Source organism: Camelus ferus, chromosome 18 (genome assembly GCF_009834535.1).
Source record: "Camelus ferus isolate YT-003-E chromosome 18, BCGSAC_Cfer_1.0, whole genome shotgun sequence".
NCBI lineage: Eukaryota > Metazoa > Chordata > Mammalia > Artiodactyla > Camelidae > Camelus > Camelus ferus.
In genome coordinates this window covers 17,876,661-17,890,812 of record NC_045713.1, presented here as the reverse complement: position 1 = coordinate 17,890,812, position 14,152 = coordinate 17,876,661, and the positions used below count along the sequence as shown (strand labels likewise).

At 40.7% G+C, this 14,152-nt stretch overlaps 1 protein-coding gene across 2 annotated transcripts; it reads left to right on the top strand.

The window, feature by feature from the left end:
• Window positions 1-7,555: 7,555 nt before the first annotated feature.
• On the top strand, window positions 7,556-11,657 carry MRPS17 (mitochondrial ribosomal protein S17). 2 transcript variants are annotated; one of them, XM_014556613.2, is made up of 3 exons: window positions 7,556-7,718; window positions 8,223-8,362; window positions 10,857-11,657. In XM_014556613.2, the coding sequence occupies exons 2-3, from the start codon at window positions 8,240-8,242 to the stop codon at window positions 11,124-11,126; spliced, it is 393 nt and encodes a 130-aa protein (XP_014412099.1). In that variant the 5' UTR covers window positions 7,556-7,718; window positions 8,223-8,239; the 3' UTR covers window positions 11,127-11,657. The 2 variants fall into 2 exon arrangements, with proteins under 2 accessions (XP_014412099.1, XP_014412100.1); XM_014556614.2 differs by having other exon boundaries at window positions 7,557-7,708.
• The last annotated feature ends 2,495 nt before the right edge of the window (window positions 11,658-14,152 follow it).

Below are 14,152 nucleotides of genomic sequence, written 5' to 3'. Positions count from 1 at the left end.
GATTGCTGCTCAACACCAAAATTGAGAGATTGCTGCTCAACACTCTCCTTCTCAGAACCTCAGAATATATTACAGTATCATCATGTTGATACATTCTTTTATGTCCAAAGGTCTTACAGGCTTAGAGAAAAATACTAATTTGGATTTTGATTAATGTTCAATTTATTAATTTAAGAAACCAACTGACATTCTTTAAGCAGCCAGCATTCCTCTAATTATTCATAGATGTGCAAATAATAAATAAAAACCTAAGAATTTCTAAAATTAGATACCCCTACTCTTTTAGACACTGACCAGATTTAAACACATTTAAACGTTTCATTATATAGTTTAAAAATGTGGGGGGAGGGTATAGCTCAGTAGTAGAGTGTTGCTTAGCATGCTTGAGGTCCTGGTTTCAATCCCCAGCCCCTCCATAAATAAATAAACTTAATTAACTCCCCTCCAAATGTTTTTAAAAATAAATAAAATAAATTGTACAAAAATTAAAATGTTAAAAAAAAAAAACCCAGGACTTTATAGAAAACCTTAAATACTCCACCAGAAAACTATTAGAGCTAATAAATGAATTCAGTAAAGTCGCAGGATACAAGACTAATACACAGAAACCTGTTGCATTTCTAAACACTAATAATGAACTATCAGAAGGAGAAATAAAACAATAATCCCATTTACAATCACATCAAAAAGAATAAAATGCCCACGGAATAAATTTAACCAAGGAGGTGAAAGACTTACACTCTGTAAACTATAAGATATTGATGAAGGAAACTGAAAACTTTACAAATAAATGGAAAGATATTCCATGTTCATGGATTGGAAGAATTAATATGTTAAGATGTCCATACTACCCAAAGCAATCTATAGATTTAATGCACCCCCTCTATCAAAATAACCCATGACATTTTTCACTGGAACAAATAATCCTAAAATTTGTAGGGAACCACAAAAGACCCTGAGTAGCAAAAGAAGACTTGAGAAACAAGAACAAAGCCAGAGGTATCTGTCTCCCTGACTCTAGACTATACTACAAAGCTGCAGTACAAAACAGTGTGGTCCTGGCACAGAAACATACATACAAACTGATGGAATAGAGAATAGAGGGCCCAAAAATACACCCACACACTTATGGTCAATTAATCTATGAAAAATGTAGCAAGAATATACAATGGAGAAAAGGTAATCTCTTCAACGAGTGGTGCTGGAAAATTGGACAGCCACATGTAAAAATAAAAATGGATCATTTTCTCATACCTTATAAAAAATAAACTCAAAATGATTAAGGACCTCAACATAAGATCTGAAAACATAAAACTCCTAGAAGAAAACATAGGCAGAACACAGAAGAAAACATGACATAGGTCTTTGTGATTTTTTGGGGGGTGGGAATCTTTCTCTTCAGGCAACGGAAACAAAAGCAAAAATAAAAAATGGGAATCAAACTTGAAAGCTTCTGCATAACAAAGGAAACCATCAACAAAACAAAAAAGCAACCTATTAAATAGGAGAAGATGTTTGCAAATGATATGTGTGGTAAGGGGTTAATATCCAAAATATATAAAGAACTTATACAACTTGATATGTAAAAAAAAAAAAAAATTAAAAAAAGGCAGAGGACCTGAATAGGCATTTTTCTAAAGAAGTCATACAGATGGCCATACAAGAACATGAAAAATATGTTCAACATTACTAATCATCAGGGGAATGCACATCAAAATCACAATGAGATATCACCTCAAACCTGTCAAAATGACTATTATAAAAAAGTCTACAGATAACAAATGTTGGCCAGGATGTGGAGAAAAGGAAACCCTAGTACACTGTTGGTGAGAATGTAAATTGGTGCTGCCACTGTGAAAAAACTAAGGAGTTTCCTTAAAAAACTAAAAATAGAACTACCCTGTGATCCAGCAGTTCCACTTCTGGGTATATCTCTGAAGAAAATGAAAACAATAATTCAAAAAGATATATGCACTCCAGTTTTCTTTGCACCCAAATCATAAAGGAAGAAGTAGAATTGTTGTTATTTGTAGATGATATGATCTTATCCTTAAAGCTCCTAGAAGAAAACAAAGAGAAGAAGCTCCTTGACACTGGTCTTGGCTGTGACTATTTGGATATGTCACCAAAAGCAACAAAAGCAAAAGTCAACAAGCAAGGCTACATCAAACTAAAAAGCTTTTGCACAGCAAAAGAAACGGTCAACAAAATGAAAAGGCATCCTACGGAATTAGGGAAAATATTTGCAAACCATATATCATGTAAGAGGTTAATATCCAAAATATATAAAGAACTCATAAACTCAGTAGTGAAACAACAAACATTCCAGTTTAAAATGGGCAGGGGAACTAAATACACATTTTCAAATAAGACATTCAAAAGGCCAACCAGTACATGAAAAGATACCATCCCTAATTATCAGGGAAATGCAAATTAAAACCACAATGAACTATCACCTCACACCTGTTCCATTTGATGGAATGGCTACCATCAAATAGACAAGGGATAACAAATGCTGATGAGGATCTGGAGAAAAGAAAAACATGTTGCACTGTTGTTGAGAATGTAAATTGGCCCAACCACTATGGAAAAAAATAAAAATAGAACTACCACATGATCCAGCAATTCCATTTCCTGGTATGTATTCAAAGAAAACAAAAACACTAACTCAAAAAGATATATGCACCCCCATGTTCACTGCAGCACTATTTACAATAGCCAAGACATGGAATGGACAAAGAAAGGTGTGTTTTTGTGTCTATAGATACATAGTAGATCCTATTCAGCCATTAAAAAAAGATGGAATACTTGCCATTTGCTACAACATGGATGGACCTTGAGGGCACTATACTAAAGTGAAATAAGTCAGACAGAGAAAAACAAATACCATAGGATCTCACTTATATGTGGAATCTAAAACAAAACCAAAATCACAGATACAGAGAAAAGATTGGTGTTTGCCAGAGGCAGGGGTCAGGGGTGAGCAAAATGGGTTAAGGTGGTCAAAAGGTGCAAGTTTCAGTTATAAAATAAATAAGTCCTTGGGATGTAATGTACAGCCAGGTGCCTGTAGTTAATACTGTATTGTATATAACCATCCTTCATTGAGCTTCACAGATACTACATTCTTTTATAAATTGAAGGTTCATGGCAACCCTCCATTGTCAGATGATAGTTAGCACTTTTTAGCAACAAAGTATTTTAATGTATTTTTAGATTATATCTTTTTTTTATTAAAATATAGTCAGTTTACAATGTGTCAGTTTCTGGTGTACAGCATAATGTTTTAGTCATATATATACATACACATATTCTTTTTCATTATAGGTTACAAGATACTGAATATGGTTCCCTGTGCTATGCAATATAAACTTGATGTTTACCTATATTACAGTAGTTAGCATCTGCAAATCTCGAACTCCCAGTTTATCCCTTCCCACCTCCTTTTCCCCCAGTAACCATAAGTTTTCTTATCATTTGTTTTCTACGTCTGTGAGTCTGTTTCTGTTTTGTAAGTAAGTTCATTTGTGTCTTTTTTTTTTTTTTAGATTCCACATGTAAGTGATATCATATGGTATTTTTCCTTCTCTTTCTGGCTTCACTTAGAATAATGATCTCCAGGTGCATCCATGCTGCTACAAATGACATTATTTTATTCTTTTTTATGGCTGAGTAGTATTCCATTGTAGACATATACTATGTTGGTTTCATGTCTTAGTTATTGTAAATAGTGCAGCTATGAACACTGGGGTCCATGTATCTTTCTAGTTAGAGTTCCTTCCAGATAAATGCCCAGGAGTGAGATTGCTGGATCATATGGTAAGTCTATTTTTTGTTTTTTGAGGAATCTCCATACTGTTTTCCATAATGGCTGCACCAAACTGCATTCCACCAACAGGTTAGGAGGGTGCCCTTTTCTCCACAGCCTCTCCAGCATTTATCATTTGCGGACTTTTTAATGATGGCCATTCTGACTGATGTGAGGTGATACCTCATTGTAGTTTTGATTTGCATTTCTCTGGTAATTAGAGATATTAAACATTTTTTCATGTGCCTATTGGCGATTTGTATGCCTTCATTGGAGAATTTCTTGTTTAGGCCTTCTGCCCATTTTTGGATTGGGTTGTTTGGTTTTTTTATTATTAAGTTGTATGAGCTGTTTGTATATTCTGGAAATTAAGCCCTTGTCAGTCTCATCATTTGCAAATGTATCCTCCCATTCCATAGGTTGTCTTTTCTTTTTGTTTATGGTTTCCTTTGCTGTGCAAAAGCTTATGAATTTAATTAGGTCTCATTTGTTTATTTTGCTTTTATTTCTATTGTCTATGTAGAGTGCCCTAGGAGAACATTGCTAAGATTTATGTCAGAAAATGTTTTGCCTATGTTTTCTTCTAGGAGGTTTATAATGTCTTATGTTTAAGTCTTTAAGCCATTTTGAGTTTATTTTTTGTGTATGGTGTGAGGGAGCATTCTAACTTCATTGATTTACATGTGGCTGTCCAGATTTCCCAACACCACTTGCTGAAGAGACTGTCTTTTCTCCATTGTATATTCTTGCCTCCTTTGTCAAAGATTAATTGACTGTAAGTGTGTGGGTTTAGAAGAAAGTACTTTTTAAAAAGATGCGTACATTGTTTTTTCAGACATAATGCCATTGCACACTTAATATACTGCAGTATAGTATAAGCATAACTTTTATATGCACTGGAAACCAAAAAATTCATGTGACTTGCATTATTGTGAACCCATAATATCTCAAGATATGCCTATATTTGAAAGTTGCTAAGGAGTAAATCTTAAAACTTCTCGTCAAAGAAAAAAGAAATTCTATGTGTGGTGTTGGATGTTAACTAGATTCATTGCGGTGATCGTTTCACAATATATACAAATATTGAATCATTGTGTTGTACACCTGAAACAAAAATAATGTTATATGTCAACTGTATCTCAAAAAACAAAAAAGATCACAAAAAAGTTACCATATGATCCAGCAATCCCACTTCTGGATATAGATCCAAAAGAAATGAAAACAAGATATCCTAAACATATCTGCATTTCCATGTTTATTGCAGCAGCATTCATAAAAGCCAAGATATGGAAACAACTTTAATGCCCATCCACTGATGAATGGAGAAAGGAATGTGATGTATATACACAAAACACCATATGTATGTACATGTATGTATGTATGTATATATATGTATACACACACACACAAAATGCCATAGACTGACTTACAGAAACAGAAATTTATTGCTTACAGTTCTGGAAGCTGGCAAATCCAAGATCAAGATGCTAAAAGATCTGTATTTAATAAGGGCCCACTTGCTGGTTCATAGACAGTGCCTTCTTGCTGTCCCCTCACAGGGTAGAATAGCGCAAAGGTGCTTTCTTGGAGTCCTTTTATAAGAGAGATTGAATCCTATTTGTGAGGGCAAAGCCTAATCACTTCCCCAAACCCCATCTCCTAGTATGTTCACCGTAGGGTTAAGATTCAAGATGTATGAAGTCTGGAAGGCCACAAGCATTCACACAATAGCAGTGACCATGAAAAGAAATGGATGAAAAGGATAGGTTGAGGCGAGGGGGAAAGAGAGAGAGAGGGAGAGAAGGAGAGGGAAACTGAATATGAGAATGAATAATATGTTTATAGGTTATGGGTTAGGGGACTGGATGGCTGGCCAAGAAGCTTATCAAATGTGGGGAGTTTTTACTCCTTTCCAAAAGCATCTAATTCATGTCTTACACCATGAATGACTGCATGTTGTTTTCCATTTTCCAAATGCCAGCTTCTTTATAGGTTAATTTTCTGTAGGTGCAAGCAGCAGGCATTGATTCTAGCTGAACAGTCTCTTCAGGACACCTCCCACAGGATGCAGAAGCTCCAGCCACCTCCCATCCTCCAGTCGAAACACTCAAGATTTATATTCCTGGAAGATAATCTGATTGGTTCAGCATGGGTCATGTGCTCAAGGATGACAGAGCCCTTTGATTGGCAGACCCATCGAGACTGCAGACACAGAAATAGGGATGGTTTCACAAAGGCAAATCAAGCTGTTTTTACCCCAGAAGACAGAAAGGACATGAAGAGGTGACAGGACCCTCTTAGATCCTCCAAAATGATATAAAGTTTACCTTAAACTGAGGACATTTAAGATACAGCAGGTGCAGAAAGAAGCCTTTTCAGAGCATTCCTTATCTGACCAAAGGCAGAGCTTTCTGAGAGAGAGAAGCTGCCATAAATCACCTCTTAGGGTAGATTTTAGCCAGGAAGGAGACCAACCAGCCACTGGCTCCAGGATGAGAAACTGCATAAACAAACATTATCACAAACTGCTATACTTTTCATTGTTTTCATAAAAGCCTATCTACCTTTCCTAAAAGTCCATTTGTTTTCCCAGAGGCCCTTTCTGCCTCCTTCCTTTCCCCTGTTAAGTTGGTATATAAACTCCTATTTCTAGTTGTGCAGGAGTCTCTTCATCTGAACGCTCCTGCATGTGTGTGCAAATAAACCTTGTCTTCTCTCCTGGTAACTTATTAGCATTCACAGCCCCACCACCAACACTCAGACCTAAGTTAGTAAAGGGAAAGTTTTCCTCCCAAAAAGGGGTGGCAAAACAACAGATGCTTATTATCACTTTGATGGTGTGGAATGATTTTGATTTGTGTTTTTAAAAATCACTCTGAGTACATCTTTGGTGTCATTAGCAAGTAAAGTTTTAAGCTCTCTTGTAAAAGAAAGGGGTTTACGTTCATAGCTAGAGGGAAATATGGTATACTGGAAAAGTTTTTGTTTATATGAAATAAGGCATATTAAGCAATTAATCACTTTCATTGAAAAATAGCTCCCAATTCTGAAATGTCTAACATCTCACACTCTCCCCACCACCATCTCTCCTTTTAAATACACTGCTAAGTGTGCCCTTGGCCTTAATTCTTCATCTGAATCCGCATTTCAGTCTAATGATACCAGCACTTTTTTGCTATGCATTAGCTCCCTCCTAGTCTAACAGTTTCCTAATATGTTCCCAGTCTTCCTTCTATCTGAGAAGGCATCATCAAGCAGCCTGCTTATGACCCATCCAAGGGCTTCACAATTGGCACATATATATACGTACCCACACCAGACTTTCCTCCATCTCACAGATATTGAGAATTAACATCTGAAATCATACTAGACATAAAAATCTGCATAAGTTTAGTCTCAAAAGCAACTTCTGGGGATTAAAAACGCCTAAGGATTTCCATCTCAGCATTTGGCAGCGGCAAGTGTTTCAATGTTTGATGAATGAATTACGTTCCTTTGATTTGGAAGGTCTTGTCCAATGCCAGGGAGCTCAACATAAAAAGAGGAAGCCAAGTGGAATAGGAAAAGGAAAGGCCGGAATCCCCCAAGCTCCCGCCGCCCTGCGGGTGCGGAAAGGAGAGGTCAAAGTTGCTGGCTGACCCACGGTCCGCGGCCCCGCTGAAGGGGGAGTGGGCGGAGCCCTGCCTTTAACCCCGCCCAGAGCTGAGGGAACTCGGGTCCAATGAGAGGACAGTCAGGGGCGGAGCCATCTGCGTGCGACGTGACGCCATCTCGCTCCGGTCGGCGCTCCGCAGGCGGCGCTCCCGGAACTGTGGAGTCCAGAGGTGACCGCAGGCCGCGAGCCGCTGCTGCCCGGGTGGAATCCGGGGCGAGAAGCGCCGCCGCGTGGGAGACCTCCAGGCGAGTTGAGGCGAGTTGCCTTACCCCGGGGTTTTCGGGGCGGAGGGATCGATCACCTCCAGCCTTACCCAGACCGGGCCGCATGGACTTAGTATTAATTGATCTTGAAAGCAGTCTGAAGTCAAAGTCTCCTCCGGTGGGGAGGGCACCCCGGCCGGGTTGCCTTTGGGAAGAGGCAGCCCAGCGGGATGGAAAAAATAAGGGACACCAGTAAGGCCAGCGTTATTCTCGCTGTTGAGCGCCTTGTAGGTTAAATCCTCAAAGCGCTCCTGTGAGTAAGCCCTGTTTGCAGAGGAGGAAGCTGAGGCTTGGAGAGATTAAAATTACAGCTTTGTTAACAGTATAAAGATGGGAGGTTGGGTAGTTAAGGAAACACTGAAACGTGTGAGCATCTCTAAAGTGATGATTCTAGAAGGCCAATAGAACTTGTTTCTGAACTTGGGCCGTTCTAGTGACGAAATTCATTTGGCGACTCACAACTACCAGAATATTAAACTTTGAAATTTGTTTTCAGGTGACCAAAGCCACATAATGTCAGTAGTTCGTTCATACGTCCATGCCAAATGGATCGTGGGGAAGGTGATTGGGACAGCAATGCAAAAAACTGCTAAAGTGAGAGTGACCAGACTTGTTCTGGATCCCTATTTATTAAAGGTAAGGAACAGCTCTGTCATCACCAGCATGTTCTGGATTCTGAGCAGAAAAACATTTCCCAGTCAGTAAAGATGCACTGAGCATCTGCTGCAAACCAGACATTGGGCTGGTCGCTGGACATAACAAGGTGAATTCAATCATGGTTCATACTCACATTTTAGAGACACAGACTTAATTCAACCTGATAAATGCTGTAATTGTTCAATGAGCAAAGTACTGTGGGAGCAGAAAATAGACTCCTCATTCTTACTGCCCAGGTTGCTGAAGGGGAGCATTCTTGATTATAAGACATTTGAGCTGAATTTCAAAAAGGATTTTATCCAGAGGATCAGGTTGGGGGCAGGAGTGGGTGGGGGGAATCATTCTAGGCTTGATGAAGAGTTTGTGGAAGTTCTTTTAGCCATGTATTGACCTAAAACAAATAGACTTACAGTTATTTCTGCAGCAAAAATGGGTTTATTCGAGATCAGCAGAGAATTGCAGTTCAGGGTGTGCAGTCATGATGAGCCACGTGCGTGTCCCCCTCAAAAGTGAACAGGAGACCAGAAAGTGTTATTACCCCTGGGAAGGGAAGTTGGGAGGGGCAAGGTAAGCAGGGCCCATGGCTTTTCCTTGGATGAATTGTTGCCGGGAAAGAAGACAAGGTCTTTCTTGCTGTGGCGTGGGCTCTGCTGTCCTCACAGGGTGTGAGAGCTTCCTCTTCTGGTCTCCTGACTGTTCAATTGAGGTTTCTGTTTATTAATTTCTTACACGTGAAAGGGCTTGACATTCTACTGGAGCAGCAAGTGGTTTGGCAGGGTTGAGCCCAGAGCTTGGCCCTAAGTAGGCACGGTTGTTGAGTAAATGCAAGAACATGTGGAGATGGACTCTGAAGGGGCTTTTATGTTGTATTTTGGATTTCACCCTATAAGCAAAGGACACAGAGATGGAGATGAGGACTGGAGGTGAGGAAATGGAAATGGGTAAGGAGGCTATTGCAAAAGTCTAGGGTGGGAATGATAAGGAACCAAACAGTCCTTGGAGCAGTGTGGATGGAGTGGAAAAAGTCAATTTTAGAAAAGAAGGGTTAGAGTTCTTGATTTCATAGATGGGCAAGGGAGGGAGGGGAGCACGCCAAGGATGTTTCTGCATTCCAGGTTGGGCACACTGGTACGGACAAATGCTGTTTGCTGTTTAGGATCAAAAACACAGGAGCAGACTCACAGACATAGAAAACAAATGTATGGTTACCAGGAGGAGAAGAGGGTGGGAAGGGTTAAATTGGGGGTTCGAGATTTGCAGGTACTAACTAATATATATATAAAGTAAGCAAGTTTCTGCTGTGGAGCACAGGGAACTCTATTCAATATCTTGTAGTAACCTATAATGAAAAAGAATAGGACAAGGAATATATGTATGACTGAAACATTATGCCATACACCAGAAAAAACTGATACAACATTGTAAACTGACAGTACTTCAATTAAAAAAAAACCAACAAAATAACACAGGAGCAAGCTGAAGAGTGACGGCATGATTATTGGCCCTAGAATCGAAGACCTTAGTTTGAGTTCTGGCTATTGTTTACTGGCTGTACACATTACTTAGCCTGCCTGAGCTGGTCTTTCTCTTCTCACCTGTCACATGGGAATGTCTGCTGCAGCAGGGTTGGTTGGTATGAGGAATAGATATTCTAGTTCTCACCTGTAGCTTGTTTGCAATACTTTGAGGCTTGGTGCTAAGTGCTTTATGTACATTGTAACGTTCCATTCTCTTGATAACTTTAGAGGGCCAGGTATTGGAGCCTCATTTTATGGTGAAAAAAAAACAGCTGGGAGTGGTTAAGCGACTTGTCCCAAATTACACAGCTAGTGTTGAGATAACGTGTTTATAGGCCAGAGAGACAGCTCTACTGGGAAGGAAGAGTTCAAATAGTATAGAAAAGGCAGGGGGAGGGTATAGCTCTGTGATGGAGTGGGTGCTTAGCATGCATGAGGCCCTGGTTCAATCCCCAGTACCTCCGTTAAAAAAAAAATTTTTTTTAATGCTAAAAATAAATTAATTAATTAAATATTGTATTTTAAAAAATCATGTAGAAAAGGATGGTAATTGGGGGGGGGGGTGGATAGCTCAAGTGGTAGAATGTGTGCTTAGCATGCATGAGGTCCTAGGTTCAATCCCCAGTACCTCCTCTAAAAGTAAAAGAATAAATAAACCTAATTACTTCCCCCCAAAAAAATTATTAAAAAAAAAATTAAAGAATGATAACTGATAGAGCAAGGGTGCTGCAAGGAATAGACTGGAGAACTCGGGGACAGGATTAGCTCTGGGAAAGTCACTGCTGTGTTCCAGAAATTGAGCAGCTAATTTTTGTATTGGAAGCCTCCTTAAGTATATATATATGTATTTTCCCCCAAGTCTCAGCTTGTTTTCTGCCCCCCACTTTTTCATATTCTCTGCTGCGTTGCCAGACCACTGGTGGGAACCACTGATTTGTCCCTCCTTCTCTCAACAGTATTATAATAAGCGAAAAACCTACTTTGCTCACGATGCTCTTCAGCAGTGCACAGTTGGGGATATCGTGCTTCTCAAAGCTCTACCTGTCGCGCGAACGAAGCACGTGAAACATGAACTGGCTGAGATCGTTTTCAAAGTTGGACAAGTCATAGATCCGGTGACCGGAAAGCCCTGTGCAGGAACTACCTACCTAGAGAGTCCGGTCAGTTTGGAAACCGCCCACCTAACCAAAAACCTGGGGGAACTCGATCTCTCTTCAGCACAGTGAAGGAGGCTTGGAGGATTGGAAGATGGAGACAAAGGGAAAGATGTATCAGTTTGCTTTATGAAAAAAATTTTCTAAGTTTCATCATAAACCGTCCAATTTCTCTTCTGGTATTTATGAAATAGCTAAAAGTGAATGAAGTAAAGACCTTGTTATAATGTTTCATAAAGGTTTATGGTCATGTTTCAAATTTCCTTCTCAGTGAACATACTTTCCTGTTCACTAAGTGTACATTGTTTTGTAAGCTAACTATTTTAGAAGGTGTATTTTTTTTCTTTTTTTATTCAAAGGAATCTTGGATTTATCTTAGAACCTTTATTTTGGGAGAAGAAAACCTTTTGATATCATACACAGATAAGAGCACGTTAACTGAACATTTATTTTGGATGGTTTACATTCAAAATTAATTTAATTTTTTTCTCTGATTTAACCAATTCCAAATGGAAATAATTAACATGTTTGGGTCAGACTTTATCAGATTGAAGTCTGTATTAATAAGAATGTTGACATATAGAAAATAAAACTTAAAAATTCTGTCCTTTTTCTTTTATCCTTTATCCTAGGCTAGATTAAGTAGGAATGAGTTCTTACAGTCTGATACATTGACGAAGTTGTAGAACTTCTCACACAGGCATTTGAGTTGGAGAGTTTCAGAGTTTGCTGTTCATTGATAAACTGTGATGACTTTCGTGATGAAACATTGAGCTAAATATTTCAGTTTTCTGGCTCCTAGAAAGAGACTTGGAGCATATTTCAACCTTAGTTACTATGTGTATTATTCCAGCACGGGGTTTCAATACTGATCATAGGCACTGCCCACCCTCTCGGGGCTCATAATCTGGGGAAGTAGCACAGGTACCTTCATGGAAAACACACAAGCACATGGGTGCCTGAGAAATTAGGGTAACTTTCCAGAAGAGATGAGCGAGTGCTAGAACTGAATCTTAAAGGAAGAGTGTCCAGGTTTGTGCATGAGGCATCTGGAAAGGGCATTCCAGGCAGAGGGAAGGAGGGTCAGGTCCTCAAAGGCTGAGAGAAAGGGGCATAGCAAGGGGTCTGGAAGCAGTGAGCACCACTAAGACACTGAACAAGGGTGGAACTCAGAGAAAAAGGCAGGAATGATTAGTTGGGGTGGGTTATTTAATGTTTTAAAGAATGATAGAATTAGATGCACATTTCAGTAAAGTAGTAGCATCTGTGTGAGGAACAGACTGAATGGGAAAGATGAGAGGTAGGGGACTGAGCTGTTCTAAGATTGGTCCTAAGGCATAAATTGAGTTGGGCAGGGAAGATGAAAAGAAGTTAGAAGATACTCCAAAGTAGAACTCTCAGGGCTTGGCATCAGGGAGCGTGTGCAAAAGGGAGGCATCTAAGAGTGTTTCTCTGGTGGGCTATGTGGTACCGGTTACCCTGGAGGGGACAAGACACATAAAGCTCAAATATTTTAAATGCTTTACATGTATCATTTTTATCTTAACATAGATATTTTCCTTGAAAATCTTCGTGTTAAAATTGATGCTCCAGGAAGATGCCCCAGGTTTATCCTATGGTGTTGTAACCTAAGCCACATCCCTGTGAAGTAAGAGTCCCTCCCTCCCCCCAGTAAAACGCGTTGGGTTAATGGAACTTCAGAGCAAAATGATAGTGGAGGAAAAGAAGTGCACAATGAGCGGCCTAATCCTAAGTAACACGAAAGCCAGGTCAGCAAAGAAATGCCTACCAAGTTTACATTTAAGGAAACTGGATTTGAAAGCATGTGTCTCCTGAAGTGGAGATGAGAAATCGGGGGAATGTGTGAGACAGTCCCATCGACACCACTGGCTGGAAGAGGCCCTGCCCCGCCCCCACCCCGTAGAGGATGGAGACATGTCCTTTCCGCCGTGGGGAGAGCTCACTTCAGCCTCCCTATTGGGTCTCCAGCCTCGACGGCCTCACTAAGCATGAGCCAGTTGAGATCAGGAACTCCCTCGGCCACACAGCTTCTGGCCTGTCCCTGTGTGCCTTGACCTCTTCCACGGGCTCCTTTCCACCAGATGCCTCTCTCTGGAGCAAATCCTTGTTGCCACTCCTCCATCCATAGGACCCATTTCGGTCCTCCTTGGTGGCTCCTTGCCGTATTAACATGTTCAAATAGTGCCCTAGTCAGAAACTCCTGCACCCCTGGAGCCCCTTCTTCCTTCCTTCACCTCCAAGATTACCAGCTTCCGAGAACCTCTCAGTCCACAAACCCAGTTCCTGCCCCGACCCCTCCTACATGGAGACCTGCCTGGGTAGCAGAGACCATTCAGCTACTCAGGCCTGAGGACGTTTTCTTCTTGACCTTGACTCCCCTCGGTGGCAGGAGCCTCTGATCCTCCCAGTTTCTTCCCCTTTTCTCACCATCTAGCTCCCTTTCTGCCAGTCTTGTCTTGGTTACAGTTTTCCTGATTACATCTGTGGCTCTTTTATCTTACCGCAGGATACATTCCCCCAGCAGTGCCATCCTGACTCGCCTTCAAGTTGTTCCCTTGGCCGGCTGGAGTTGTCCTCCCTGGTCCCACCGGTCAACTGCTCTTCTCTTGGGACCGCACAGTTGTGCCATCTCCCCAGGGTCTACCCTCCACTTCACAGGCACCGCCGGTTACGTGCTCTCTCGTCCTTTTGTGAACGTCTGCGTTTCAACACCTGACACACTGCAATCATTTCACATCCAGCCCCACTAGTCTGGGGCGGCTTGAGCGCAGGGATGGAGCGCAGCCCTCCACTGCTGAAAGCAGTAACAACGGAATCCTGAGACCATGAGGGAACTTGAGTAGGTTTCCATCCAGAATGCCTTTATTAAAGCGTAATTTATTTTTGAAAAGGCAATATATTTACATAGTGCAAAATCCAAAAGGTATTCGGGGAGAAGCCCGCCTCCCAGTTTTTGCCCCCAGGCCCTAGATTCCACTAGGAACCGTGCTACTCTCTACTTGTGGCTCCCTCCACGTACATTCAAGCCTTGCCCTCATTTCTTTGCGGCACCCTGTGCTGAGCACCGAGCTCCTTTC

Excerpts from the sequence above, each read along its gene's own strand:
- MRPS17 (XM_014556613.2), top strand. The coding sequence starts at position 8,240 with ATGTCAGTAGTTCGTTCATACGTCCATGCCAAATGGATCGTGGGGAAG. Across the intron at positions 8,363-10,856 it reads TGGATCCCTATTTATTAAAG|TATTATAATAAGCGAAAAAC; the intron begins GTAAGGAACAGC and ends TTCTCTCAACAG.